Source organism: Oryza sativa, chromosome 4 (genome assembly GCF_034140825.1).
Source record: "Oryza sativa Japonica Group chromosome 4, ASM3414082v1".
Lineage (NCBI taxonomy): Eukaryota > Viridiplantae > Streptophyta > Magnoliopsida > Poales > Poaceae > Oryza > Oryza sativa.
Window position 1 is genome coordinate 29,822,802 of NC_089038.1, and position 12,859 is coordinate 29,835,660.

Below are 12,859 nucleotides of genomic sequence, written 5' to 3' on the forward strand. Positions count from 1 at the left end.
CAAAATATATAAGTTTTGTGATATGCCCATCCGCCAATCACCCTAGCCGTCAAAAACAATAAACTTCCTTGGTTTAAATCTTGATTTAAATTCATTTGTTTGACTGGATTGACATTGTTTAGGCACCATGTTAACTGTTTGTGAAGTTTTTTTATTGTTTCTAAGATCAATTTATCTTGGTTAGGTTGTATGCTTTTCTTTGCATATGAAGAAATTGATTGCTGGTGCTAAACATTTAGTTGTTGTTAGCGAGTGTTTATCTTACCTAACATTTCATTAATTTGCATCCCGTGTAGCTTCTCGATTGTGTTGTTTGGGATTGGGAGCACTTGTTTTTTTTTAAGAAACATAGTACATACCCGGACTCTCACATATGCACGAGCACACACTTTATCCGTATGAGCATATTCAGAAGATTGAACAAATATATTTGACTAAATTACCACAGATGGCTCGCTCTTGATTGGCATATTTATTCACTTTGCGCACGCACTGTTTCTCCCCCCCCCCCCTAAAATCATTAAGGAAAACTTCTCAAAACACATTCAATTTAAGAGCAACTAAATTTCAAGTTTGAATTTTGGATATGTTACCAGGAAAATACATCCAAGTACGTGTTATTAACTATTATTGAGGAAACGTTTATGTCGTAGTAACAGATCCCCACAAAGATTAATGCCACCTTCCTACCAAAATTTGTGATTATGTTCATACACTTTATACATGGTTAGTTGCCCACCAATCCGATTCAGTTGAGGCTGATCAATCAACAGGGTGCATGTGCGTATTGCATGAAGTCTGAACCTGAGCAAGTTTAAATAGCCAACTACTAGCTCCAATTTATTTATAGATAATCTAATAGTTCATTTATACAATAGTTATCTATAAACATATACTTTCTCCGTTTCACAATGTAAATCATTCTAACATTTTCCACATTTATATTCATTAACATCAATATGAATGCGAAAAATGCTAGAATGACTTATATTGTGAAATGGAGGGAGTAGTACACTATTAATATATGATCCTACATCTCATACACGCACAATGTATTAGATTCCGTGCTGAAGCTGGCTGTAAATATATAGCCTGTTTTCCTTCTCTCTTATCTCTTCTCTCTTCCACGTATGCTTATAGCTTACTTGTAGCCTGCCATTGTACTCGCTCTAAACGGGTGCACGTTACCTAGCTCGTCGGATGCAACTATGCGTTAAAGTACACCCGTGGAATTCCAAAATGCCATTAATTTTCGCGTGAGCACAACTATCAATTGATTAGCACCGGTACTGCTTGGTGGTTAGTCGTCCTGATCGGAATCAGTCTGCGGTTGGCCTGCACCCATCCAGCAACAATGGCGAGATGTACAGCCTGAAATGACGAAACTGCCCCCATGGCGCCGTGCCGCGAGACAATCTAGCCGAACCGCCTACTGCCAAGCAGGCCCCTTCGTTGACGTGGCAGCAGGTGGGACCGACAGAGCGGGCACGTCACCTCTCCCAGGTCGATCCACCGGTCGATGCAGCCGATGTGGAAGGCGTGGGTGCAGTTGCCCAGCCGCCTCACCTCGTCCGTCGCCTCCAACCTCTCCAGGCACACCCTGCACGTGGCCGGGTAGCCGCTCTCGCCGTCGTGGCAATCCGCCGACAGGTCGGCGAGTTGCATGTACTCGACCAGCGGGAGGCCCCGCTTCACCGCCTCGGGCTGCAGGCCGTCGTCGCCGAGGGGATCGCGGCGGCGGCCGTGGATGAGCGGCGCGTGGTCCTCGACGGTGTAGGGGAACTCGTAGAGGCCGAGGAAGCAGAGTATCAGCACGAAGGCCAGCGCCACGGCCTGGAGCAGCTTGAACAGCGCGACGATGGGCCGCGGGATCTGGCGGCAGAAGCACACCAGCGGAAAGCTCATGGCACCGTACACACACGCACACGCGCTCCTCTGCTGCAGCTGGAGGCAAGCGAGGGACAGGGGAAGGCGCCGGCAGGAGGAGCGCTTGCCGCGCGCGCGAGGTGCATAGGTGGCGCGGCACACAGACACGCAGCAGCAGTGTCTGGTTTTAGAGGGCGAAACGTCGGGCTAGTACCGGAGAGTTCATTTATAGAGACGTCCCCGTTAGGGAAAAGCGGTTCGTACATACATACTCCCATATGCTATCGTGTGTTTGCAATCTGCACTGCACGGTCTCATCAACATGGCGCTTTGGGAATTAAGGGAGTAGCTTAGCCAGGAAAAAAGGTTGTGGCGTGGCTGTCGTTCCAAAAGCACGATGGGTGCGTGCAAACACCGGGACGGACTTCCGCGCCGTCACACGTAGCGAACGCGCGGGCACCGTGTGTTGCAGAGTCGGTGTCTCATTGGCGTAGCGTGAAACGGGACCCGTGTGGAGGCCGCCCGAGTTGCGTACGTATTCACGAGTTCAGCGTGATCCGGGTTTTGGCATGTCGTGCGAATGTTAGATGCGAGTCATATCAAGTTGGTTGCGGGCGCACGTACGTATTAATACCGGCCGGGATGAAATGGACCAGGTACATTCATGCATATGGGCTGCTAAAACGACCGAAAAATACAGAATTGAAAAGATAGTGTCATCTAACCACAAATTATTATGATAAGTCTTTGCACGTTACACTCGTGGTCATCACATAAACATCATTGCGTATAGAGGTGGTTAAGATAAGAACGACACGGCAATAACTTAGAGGGAAAAAAAATCCAAATTACTTACTGAGCTATCGTGGCAGTATGAATTACCATCCTCATTTCAAAAACCAGATATTCTTCACCCTCAACTTTTTATATTGGACAAATTATCCATCTACCAGACTCCGGAGCGATTTTGGTCCTACGTGACGTACACATGGTAGTCCAGTCAGTAAAAAAAATTGTAAAAAAAAGAAGGGCCCATATGTGGTGACTTGAGAGAAGAGGCAAAACTGACCAATGGACCCCCACTATTTTTATTTTTTATATATTGACTGGACTGCAACATGTGCACCACATAGGACCAAAACTGATCCGGAGTCGGCTAGGAGAGTAATTTGTCAGGTACAAAAAGTTAAGGGTGAAAAATGTCTGATCCTTTAATTGAGAGGGGTAATTTGTACGATCACAATTGTTCAGGAGGTAATTCGTATTTTTTCTAACTTATATGTGCAAAGATTTATAATAGTGTGTATTTTTTTTAATAAAAAGTGGATGGATTTAAAAATTGCATAAGTCCGTTTTGCGCATTTCAACTATTGTGTTTGTTTAAAAAACACCCCTCGACTTTAAAACTAACTATTCCCTCCGTCCTAAAATATTGCAACTTAAGATAAAATTTGTAGTACTAAGATGAGTATAACCCCATCTAGATTACAATATTTCAGAAAGAAGGAAGTATAATACACCACTGATCTATCAAAATTGTTCAACTTACCTCAATCAGTCCAAACAAGGGTAGTTTTCACCTACATGAGACTTATATGTAGTCCAGTCAACAAAATCATTTTTTTTAGAAACTAGTACTAAGACCTACCCCTCCGGTACATAAAAAACTCAATCCTACCAACGAACCTAGACACATGTGTGTCTAGGTTCATAGCTAGGGTTACTTTTTTTTTTCAGAGCAGTACTCCATCATCCCAAAATATAATCATTTTTAGAATAGTGATAAGTCAAACATTTTTAACTTTTGACTATTAATAGCAAAAAATAAAAAAGATCAATTATATAAAATTGATGTTACTAGATTTATTATTAAACAAACTATCATAATATGTAACTTTTTAATTTAAACATTTTAGTTTTATAGATATTATTGGTCAAAGTAGCACCTTAAAGACCGTGTCAGAATTTAAAAATGCTTATATTTTGTAACGAAGAGAGTATGTATAAGTGACCACATATCTTTTTCTTCTCCTTAGTTTTTTCTCTTACAGCTAGTGGATGCCTCCACCAGCTACCGTTGCCGCTATATAAATTCTACTCCTTGATAAATCTAAAAAATAAACTACGATAAATCAACTTTAAAATGAACCTTTGAAAATTAAATTAAATGGTTTACATCGAGTCACACACACAAAGAGATAAGCGTGAACAGAGAAACCTTTCCGGTTTTCCATCTATTCCTGTAAGATCAAGTACAATAATACTACATCAGCAGGCTATATATATATACCACATCAGATTTTTAGATGAGTTAGAAGAGAGAGAGGAAAGAGAATAGCAATGGGCGACTAAATTAGCGTCGACTACAGCATAAGCTACGATGAAGGTGTGGACCCTACCTTCCTCCTCCCCAATCGATAGCTGAAACAACTACATGGTGGGCCCAACTTAATTAATAAAATAAAGTACTCTCATGTGTCTAGGTTCATAGCTAGGGTTGGCTTTTTTTTATCAAAGCAGTACTCTACCATCCCAAAATATAAGCATTTTTAGAATAGTGACAAGTCAAATATTTTTAACTTTTGATTATTAATGGAAAAATAATAAAAAAATCAATTATGTAAAATTGATGTTACTAGTTTTATTATTAAACAAACTATCATAATATGTAACTTTTTAATTTAAACATTTTATTTTTATAGATATTGTTGGTCAAAGTAGCATCTTAAAGACCGTGTTAGAATCTAAACATGCTTATATTTTGGGATGGATGGAGTATGTATAAGTGACCACATATCTTTTTCTTCTACTCAGTATTTCTCTTCTGGCTAGTGGATGCCTAGCTGGTGCACCCACCAGCTATCGTTGCCGCTATATAAATTCTACTCCTTGATAAATCTAAAAAATAAACTACTATAAATCAACTTTAAAATGAACCTTTGAAAATTAAATTAAATGGCTTACATCGAGTCACACACACACAAAAAGAGAGAGGCACGAATAGAGGAACCTGTCCGGTTTTTCACCTATCCCTGAAAGATCAAGTACAATAATACTACATCAGCAGGCTACACACACCACATCAGATTTTTAGATGAGTTAAAAGAGAAAGAAGAGGAAATAGAATAGCAATGGGCGACTAAATTAGCGTCGACTACAGCACAAGCTACGATGAAGGTGTGGACCCTACCTTCCTCCTCCCCAATCGATAGCTGAAACAACTACATGGTGGGCCCAACTAAATCAATAAAATAAAGTACTCTCATGTGTCTAGGTTCATAGCTAGGGTTGGTTTTTTTTTTGTCAAAGCAGTACTCCACCATCCCAAAATATAAGTATTTTTAGAATAGTGACAAGTCAAAAAATTTTAACTTTTGATTATTAATGGCAAAAAGAATAAAAAAGATCAATTATGTAAAATTGATGTTACTAGATTTATTATTAAACAAACTATCATAATATGTAACTTTTTAATTTAAACATTTTATTTTTATAGATATTATTGGTCAAAGTAGCATCTTAAAGACTGTATCAGAATCTAAAAATGCTTATATTTTAGGAACGGAGGGAGCATGTATAAGTGACCATGTATCTTTTTCTTCTCCTCAGTTTTTCTCTTCCGGCTAGTGGATGCCTAGCTGGTGCACCGACCAGCTATCGTTGCCGCTATACAAATTCTACTCCTCGATAAATCTAAAAAATAAACTACGATAAATCAACTTTAAAATGAACCTTTGAAAATTAAATTAAATGGCTTACATCGAGTCACACACACAAAAAAGAGAGAGGCGCGAATAGAGGAACCTGTCCAGTTTTCCACCTATCCCTATAAGATCAAGTACAATAATACTACATTAGCAGGCTATACATACCACATCAGATTTTTAGATGAGTTAGAAGAGAGAGAAGAGGAAAGAGAATAGCAATAGGCGACTAAATTAGCGTCGACTACAGCACAGGCTACGATGAAGGTGTGGACCCTACCTTCCTCCTCCCCAATCGATAGCTGAAACAACTACATGGTGGGCCCAACTTAACCAATAAAACAAAGTCCTCCATCTGTCCCAAATATAAGCATTTTTAGACTTCGTTATGGTCTTCGAGATGCTACTTTGACCAACAATATTTATAAAAGTAATATATTTTAAATAAAAAGAGAGTTACATATTATGATAGTTTGTTTAATGATAAATCTAACAGTATCAATTCTACATGATTGAGCATATTTTTTTGCTATTAATAGTCAAAGTTAAAAATATCTGACTTGATACTATACTAAAAATATTTATATTTTAGGACGGATGGAGTATGTAGCTGTGGAATAGAGCTCGTTTATTGTATATTCTATATCCTACCTGATCTATAGATGACGTGGATGTAATTGCAGCTAGCAATTGAGTTTTCTTATTAAACCTGCTCTAAGCTTGCGCAAGTAATGGAATTTCGATGTGTATCTAGATATACTAGTATACATACGTGTTTATTCAGACTTCAGAGCATCAGAGCAGGTCACAATATATGCATGCTTTCTTTCTGCACATGCAAGCTATCTAAACGTTACTATTGGTTGGATTCGATGTTCAATGAAGGCCATTTGGTGACCCGTCGCGTGTTAAAGTGACAATGGACAGTTGGACACGTCTTTTGGCCACAGACATAAAAACCGCTACAGCATATATTTTGTTGTGTTTTGTTAGATCGCTGGTAACAGTCGTAGTTTCTCGTGGCGCATGCAGTATCAACGGGCCAAATGCGGCCTAGACCGCCCTACGTACACATTACTATATTTCAGGTTACAAGACTTTCTAACATTGCCCATATTCATATAGATGTTAATAAATCTAGACACACATATATGTTTAGATTCATTAACATATATATAAATGTGAGCAATGCTAGAAAGTCTTATAATATGAAACGGAGGAAGTACGTTCGAAGACTAGCTATGGCTAAAATGTAATTTACTATGCATACGACTCAATTGTTCGACTCACGTATAATTGAATTTGATCAACGTTCGTAAATGGTTGTAATTCATATATATAAACATGCTCTCTTTAATTTGATATTTTGATTGATATATGGTTGTACTCGGCTAAAAGTATTTTCAGTTCGATCGGGTGGTTGCGTGCAGCTGCAGCAGTGCACGGTACCTTTCGTCATTAAAGGTGCACAATGCCGTGGCTACTTGACATGGTGCGCCTTTTCTTTTTGCCTTTTTTTTTTTGGGGGGGGGGGGGGAAATAAATTGACAAGTTACTGTTAACATCCCGCAACTAACAATGTCGCCAAGAAATTCAAGTATTGTGCGCACTCAGTTTTCCACGCCATGTACTTCCTAAATCTGGCGAAAGCACTAGCTAAAGCAGACTTAAACGAGAAGAGTGTATTATTGTCCAGGGCTTTGGATTGCGAAAAGAGCCGGAGGAGAATTTGAATGAAATCTGAAACCCATGAAAGCTTTGTGCGAGAAGCCGAGAATAGAGAACGTACGGAGGCCCGCTAACAGACTGAATCACCGATCGAATCGACAAATGCACGCGCGGATCATCATGACAAAGATGTCCAACAAAATAAAGAAAACACTGTTAATTTATTATGCTTTTTTCTATTGCTAACCTGAAGATCGTCCAGGTTGCAGCTAGAACACGGGAAGTTGCCAACAGGCATGATTGTTGAAGCTATAAAAATGTACTCCTACATTTAAGCTCGTTTTGTACTGTACAAGCTCGATAAAACACTATGCCGCCATTTGCCAAGGCGGTAGTACCGGCGTGCGGCACAGAGGGCAGGTTCCCGCCTCCACCACCCAACCGTCGATGCACGCGGCGTGGAACGCGTGCGAGCAGCTGCTCAGCTCCGCGACCTGGCGCTGGCATCCTCCTCCTCCACCTCCAGCCTCCAGTTCCGCCAAGCAAATCGTGCAGATGTCCGCGCTCGTGTCGCCGTGCGGCGAGGCCATGTTGTCTGATCCGCCCCGCGAAGCACGCCGCCGTAGCCTGTACCACGACGTACTGAGCTTCGCCTGCATGAGGCGCTCCATCGCGCCGGTGTCTACGACGTCGCTGTCGCACCAGGAGTGGCAGCCGGGGAGCTCATTGTCCTCCTGGCAGGACACGACGCCGAGACGCTCGAGGAGGGCCGCCGCGAGGAAGCGGAGGACGGCGAGGATGTCGAGGAGCAGGAGCTTCCGCCGCAACGTTAACGCGAGGTCGTAGCTACTATGATCGCTGCCGCTGCTGCTGCAGGAACGCGCCATGCGTGCAGGTAATTGTGAATTGAATTGGCGATGCTTCAGCTGCGACAGGCATATCTTCTCCTTATAAATTGCGATTGGGATTTAGAGGTGGGGTATGTGGCAGTTGACACCACCATGCAGTAGCCATGCAGTTGGCGCAATGCCATCCTTTGGTAGCGTGGAGTCGTTGCAGGTAATTCCGCTAATTCCGCATGTGCGAATAGAAATTGATGGGATTGGGTCCAAGTTTAGTTGGTGGCGGAGTTGAAACTTTGGGGAAAAAGTGCACCAAAGGTCCCTCAACTTTTCAGCGAGATACAAAAACGTCCTCGAATCGTAAAACTAGATATACGGGGTCCCTTAACTATATAAAACCGGTCACCCGAAATCCTTCAGCATTTTTTATCTTGGTTTTGGTCTATGTGACAGCTGAGTCAGCGTGGGACCTACGTGGGCCCCACGAGTCAGCCTGTCCAGGTCAGCCACTATCTCTTTCCCCTCTTCTCTCACTTCTCCTCTTGGGCAACTACCGGGGCGGGTGGGGAGGAGGACGCCGGGGCGGCCGGCGACGTGGTGGCGGGAGCACGGGAGCACGAGGCGACACGGCCGGTGACGCGGAGGTAGGAGCACGAGGCGACACGGCGGCGGGAGCCGGGGCGGCGACGCATCCACGACCGCCTGGACGGAATCCCACTAAAGCCACCGCCGCCACCCACTGTAGTGGCTCTCCAGCGGTGCCATCAGCTCCTCCGCCTGCAGCACCACCTCGTCGAGGTCGCCTTCGCCGTTATCAAGGACGGACTTGAGCTTGCCGACGGCCTCGTCGACAGGGGCGGATCCAGCATGGGGGCGGCGGGGTCTCGAGCCCCCACTACTGGCGTGAAGACTATGAGAGACCCCATGAAGACCCCACTAAAATTTTTTACCATATGTAGATGGAAAGGGGACTATAACTCTATCTAGTTTGCTCAGACTACACTGCTATTTTTTTCTGGATCCGCCCCTGCTCGTCGATGGCGTCCAACACAGCAGGAGCATGAAGCGACGCGGGCGGCGGATGCGACCGCCGCTGTGGGCGAGGAGACGACGTCGACGGCGAAGAGGACGCGCGCGCGGCCGCCGGGGCATCACCGACTTGCTGGCACCCTGCACGGAACAACAACAAACCGGATCGAATCAGATCGAGCGGAGGAGGAGGAGGAGCTGCCGTAGCGGCGAGGAGGCAACGGCTCCAGTGGAAGCAAACACTTATGACGTTGCCAAGCGCGACGGCGTTGAGGAAGGTGGAGGGGCGGCGCGGCTGGACTCGTCGGAGGGGTCGTCGTCACCCAGGAGGGAGGCGGCCTGGCGCATGGACTCGGCGAGCTGGATGAGCTCGTCCATGGCCTCAATGGCTGACGACGACATGGGTGGCGACAATGCCGAGGCGGAACAAGTGTGGCCCGTGGGAGGAGGACATGGCGGCGCGGTGATGGGATTCGTACCGGCGGGCACCGCTGTCGATGCCCTCCTCCTCCTCCTCGTCCGGGCCCGCCGCCGCGTTGCCCGCCTGCGCCCGGGCTGCCGCCGCTGCGTCGCCACGCCACCCCGCCGCCCGTCGCTGGCCACCCCGAGCAGAGAGCGACAAGAAGGAAGGAGAGGAATAGAGAAAAAGAAAGAGGAAAGAGATTGGGTGACGTGGCCAGCTGACATCTTGGGCACATGTGGGTCTCACGCTGATTTAGCCGCCACGTAGACCAAAACCGGGTTCAATACCACCAAAGGATCTTGGGTGACCGGTTTTGTACAGTTAAGGGACCCCACATATCTGGTTTTATGGTTCGAGGATGTTTTTTAATCCCCATGACAAGTTGATGGACTTTCGGTGCACTTTTTCCAAACTTTGGCACTGGCCTAAATCCGCCAAGATTATGCAATGCTAGTTACTGGGCCGTTGCTAAGCTCCTAATGCTGGACGTGCTAAGGAGGGCCGAAACGTGGGCGACGAGGCGAGGAAATGAGGTTACCTTTTTCCGCGAGATCTCGTGCACTGCTGCAGCCGAATCCGCAGGCCCGGAAATATCTTGCTGCATTCGGACAGCTTGGTTGCCACGAGCCCACGACGCACGTCCGCACCGTACGTAGTAGTATGTGTCAGTGGCTCTTGGAGACAACTGATCTTAAGCGGAGCTGAAACTCTGAAAAAAATATTACAAGAGCATCACCGATTATTAGTACCTCGGGAGGGGGAAAAATATTCACAGCAAAAAGGATGAACTGCTTCTCACCGTGGTTTCCTCGTTTTTTTTTACAAACGCCTATACGGACACGCACAAGACCTGAAACCAATCCAGTAGATCGCCTATTGATAGTTGAAAGAAGGCCGTGCACCGGATAAACGGATATGCTGTCACTCAGAGCCAAGCCCATGAAACTGCATGCATGTACACTAGCTAGCATATCCTAGAAGGTGCCCCGGAGAAGGTGTCAGCTGGTGAAGGTGATCGATACGTCGACATGGATTGGGGCAGGACCAGAGGAAGGAAATGCATGCCCGAACCACACGGCGACCAGTAGTAGCAGCACGTTGTCGAGGACGCGCGCATCGCGTCGAAACCAACGTGTATCACGGGCTGCTGCTGCAGTACTGCTCGCCCTGTGCGTTGTCCGATCCGTCCACGTGCTCCCGGCCGTCCCATGCGGTCCCCGGCTCCCCGGCCGTCGTCGACAACCTCGCCGTCCGAGCGCACCGCCAAAGTGCTCTCTGCCTCGCTGTTTTCCTGGCTCGCTTCCAATCCACCATATTATTCCAAGCTCGTTGTTTTGTTTGGTTCGTTTTTCCTCTCCGGGGAAGGAGAACGTGCTGTGTGGGAGATGCGCTAGCTGGCCTACCACTCAAGCAGTCAAGCTGTAGAGACGTGCATTTTGCGGTGCTTTTCGTACTCGATTTGGTGCGTCAACGCCGTCTACAGGTCAAGACGTCGTATATGCGCACTGCAGGCGCATACATGCTATGGGCCTGTTTAGATCTTTCAAAATAGCAAAAGTTGTCATTTTAGAGCACTTTTTATCATTTTAGATTTAAACACTAGTAGCAAAAGTTGGCAATTTAGCATTTGCTAGTCCATGGTACGGAGTAGTAAATTTTACTAAAAAGTGCTTTGGGACTACACCCTCTCTCTTTCTCTCTCTCTAGTGCTGAAATAACAAAACTTTAAGATGCATTTAAATACCAACCAGTACCTTTGCCATGTTAAATCTTTTGCCACTAAAACTTTTGTTATTTGCCATTTCAAATGGATCTAAACATGCCCTATATTAGATAGAGTACGTATATATCATTTTTCATAGACAAGGAGTAATGGTCGCGCTGCATGCAGATGATGATGAGATGCAGTGTCATGCAGGACTACGCTTGCATCTAGCGGGTGGCGGTGACTTTGATCTGGTCTAGAGTCTCGCCTAGCACGTACAGAGCAAGACAGTGATTTTCCTGGATTGGTGTGCCCAAGTGGTGAGGCAAGAGGGATGCGCGCGTTAGCGAGCGTACATGGCCGCGAGTCCGCGACGACGCCAGCGTGCACAGCGCGACTTGTCTTCATAAAACTACAAAAAATAGCTAGCTAGTGTTGGATCATTCTCAAGTTTCGTGTAGAAAAAGGATGGAATACGTACGTACAGTATGGTACACCAAACAAAGGCCCCCCGTTTGACTAAGCTACTTGGATTAACTACTTATTACTCATTTTTTGTGAGTATATTTTCAAATTACTAAATGATGCATTTTCTGCAAAAGCTTTCTATATACTCCGAAACTTCTTCTTAAAATCAAATGAATGTACCTTTTATATTTATAATAGTTAATACTTACTTAACCATACACTAACAATATAGTTCATTCGTCCCAGAATATAAGAAGTTTTAGAGTTGGACACGGTTATTAAGAAAATAGGTACATGGTTGTGATTGGATGAGTAATATATGGAGGTAGGTGGAAAAAGTAAATGGTGGGGGGATATGATTGATTGGGAAGAGAATGTTGGTGGAGAAGTTGTTAAATTTAGGACAAATCCTGAGAACTAAAAATTGTTATATTTTGAGACGGAGAGAGTACCTGTTACTTGTCCTGCTGATAAGCTTAGCTGAAAAAGCACAATCGAAAGCGGCCTAAGGGTGTGTTTGGAATCCCCCTTTCCCAACTCTCTACTCTCATTTTTCACGCGCACGCTTTTCAAACTGTTAAACGGTATGTTTTTTACAAAAAGTTTATATACGAAAATTGCTTAAAAAATCACATTAATCCATTTTAAAAAGAAAATTAGCAAATATTTAATTAATCACGTGCTAATAGACCGCTCCGTTTTCCATAAGCACTGTGCGCGTGTTGGGATCCAGTGGCGGCGAACATAGCCTAAGGCTCCGTTTCAATTGGCGGTTGGATTTAGCTTGTTAGTAGCATTGAAAACAAGTCAAGTCAATAATAACACATGATTAGCCATAAGTAATTAACTATTATAATTTTAGAAATGCATTAATTTGATTTTTAAATTTAAAACCTTTTATTGTATTTTTTTTATAAAATATAGCATTTAGTAGTTCACGAAGGATTCTCACTGTAAATAAGGATTGCCCTAACCCAACCTCACTCCTCAGAACTAGGCCTAAGATGAGCTCAAGGGACTATGTGAGCGTCCATTTAAAACAGTAGGACTACTCAACAATCATCATGTGTAGTTGTGTGGGAATTTTGACTAATTTAAAACTGAAAATTTAACT

The 12,859-nt window shown here is 44.4% G+C and overlaps 2 protein-coding genes across 5 annotated transcripts; both read right to left on the reverse strand.

Annotated features, from left to right (window-relative positions):
* Positions 1–819: 819 nt before the first annotated feature.
* LOC4336763 (brassinosteroid-responsive RING protein 1) lies at positions 820–2,158 on the reverse strand. The gene has a single exon (XM_015778842.3). It carries the CDS (start codon positions 1,903–1,905, stop codon positions 1,417–1,419), a length of 489 nt encoding a protein of 162 aa, XP_015634328.1. The 5' UTR covers positions 1,906–2,158; the 3' UTR covers positions 820–1,416.
* A 5,282-nt stretch (positions 2,159–7,440) lies between these two features.
* On the reverse strand, positions 7,441–10,880 carry LOC107278612 (probable E3 ubiquitin-protein ligase ATL45). 4 transcript variants are annotated; one of them, XM_015778861.3, is made up of 3 exons: positions 10,372–10,880; positions 10,111–10,281; positions 7,441–9,250 (listed from the first exon to the last, which is right to left on the reverse strand). In XM_015778861.3, exon 3 carries the CDS (start codon positions 8,123–8,125, stop codon positions 7,607–7,609), a length of 519 nt encoding a protein of 172 aa, XP_015634347.1. In that variant the 5' UTR covers positions 8,126–9,250; positions 10,111–10,281; positions 10,372–10,880; the 3' UTR covers positions 7,441–7,606. The 4 variants fall into 4 exon arrangements, 2 of the variants coding, with proteins under 2 accessions (XP_015634347.1, XP_025880343.1); XM_026024558.2 differs by lacking the exons at positions 10,111–10,281; positions 10,372–10,880 and adding an exon at positions 9,589–10,019; XR_010741183.1 differs by lacking the exons at positions 10,111–10,281; positions 10,372–10,880 and adding an exon at positions 9,360–10,104 and having other exon boundaries at positions 8,389–9,250.
* Positions 10,881–12,859: the final 1,979 nt, after the last annotated feature.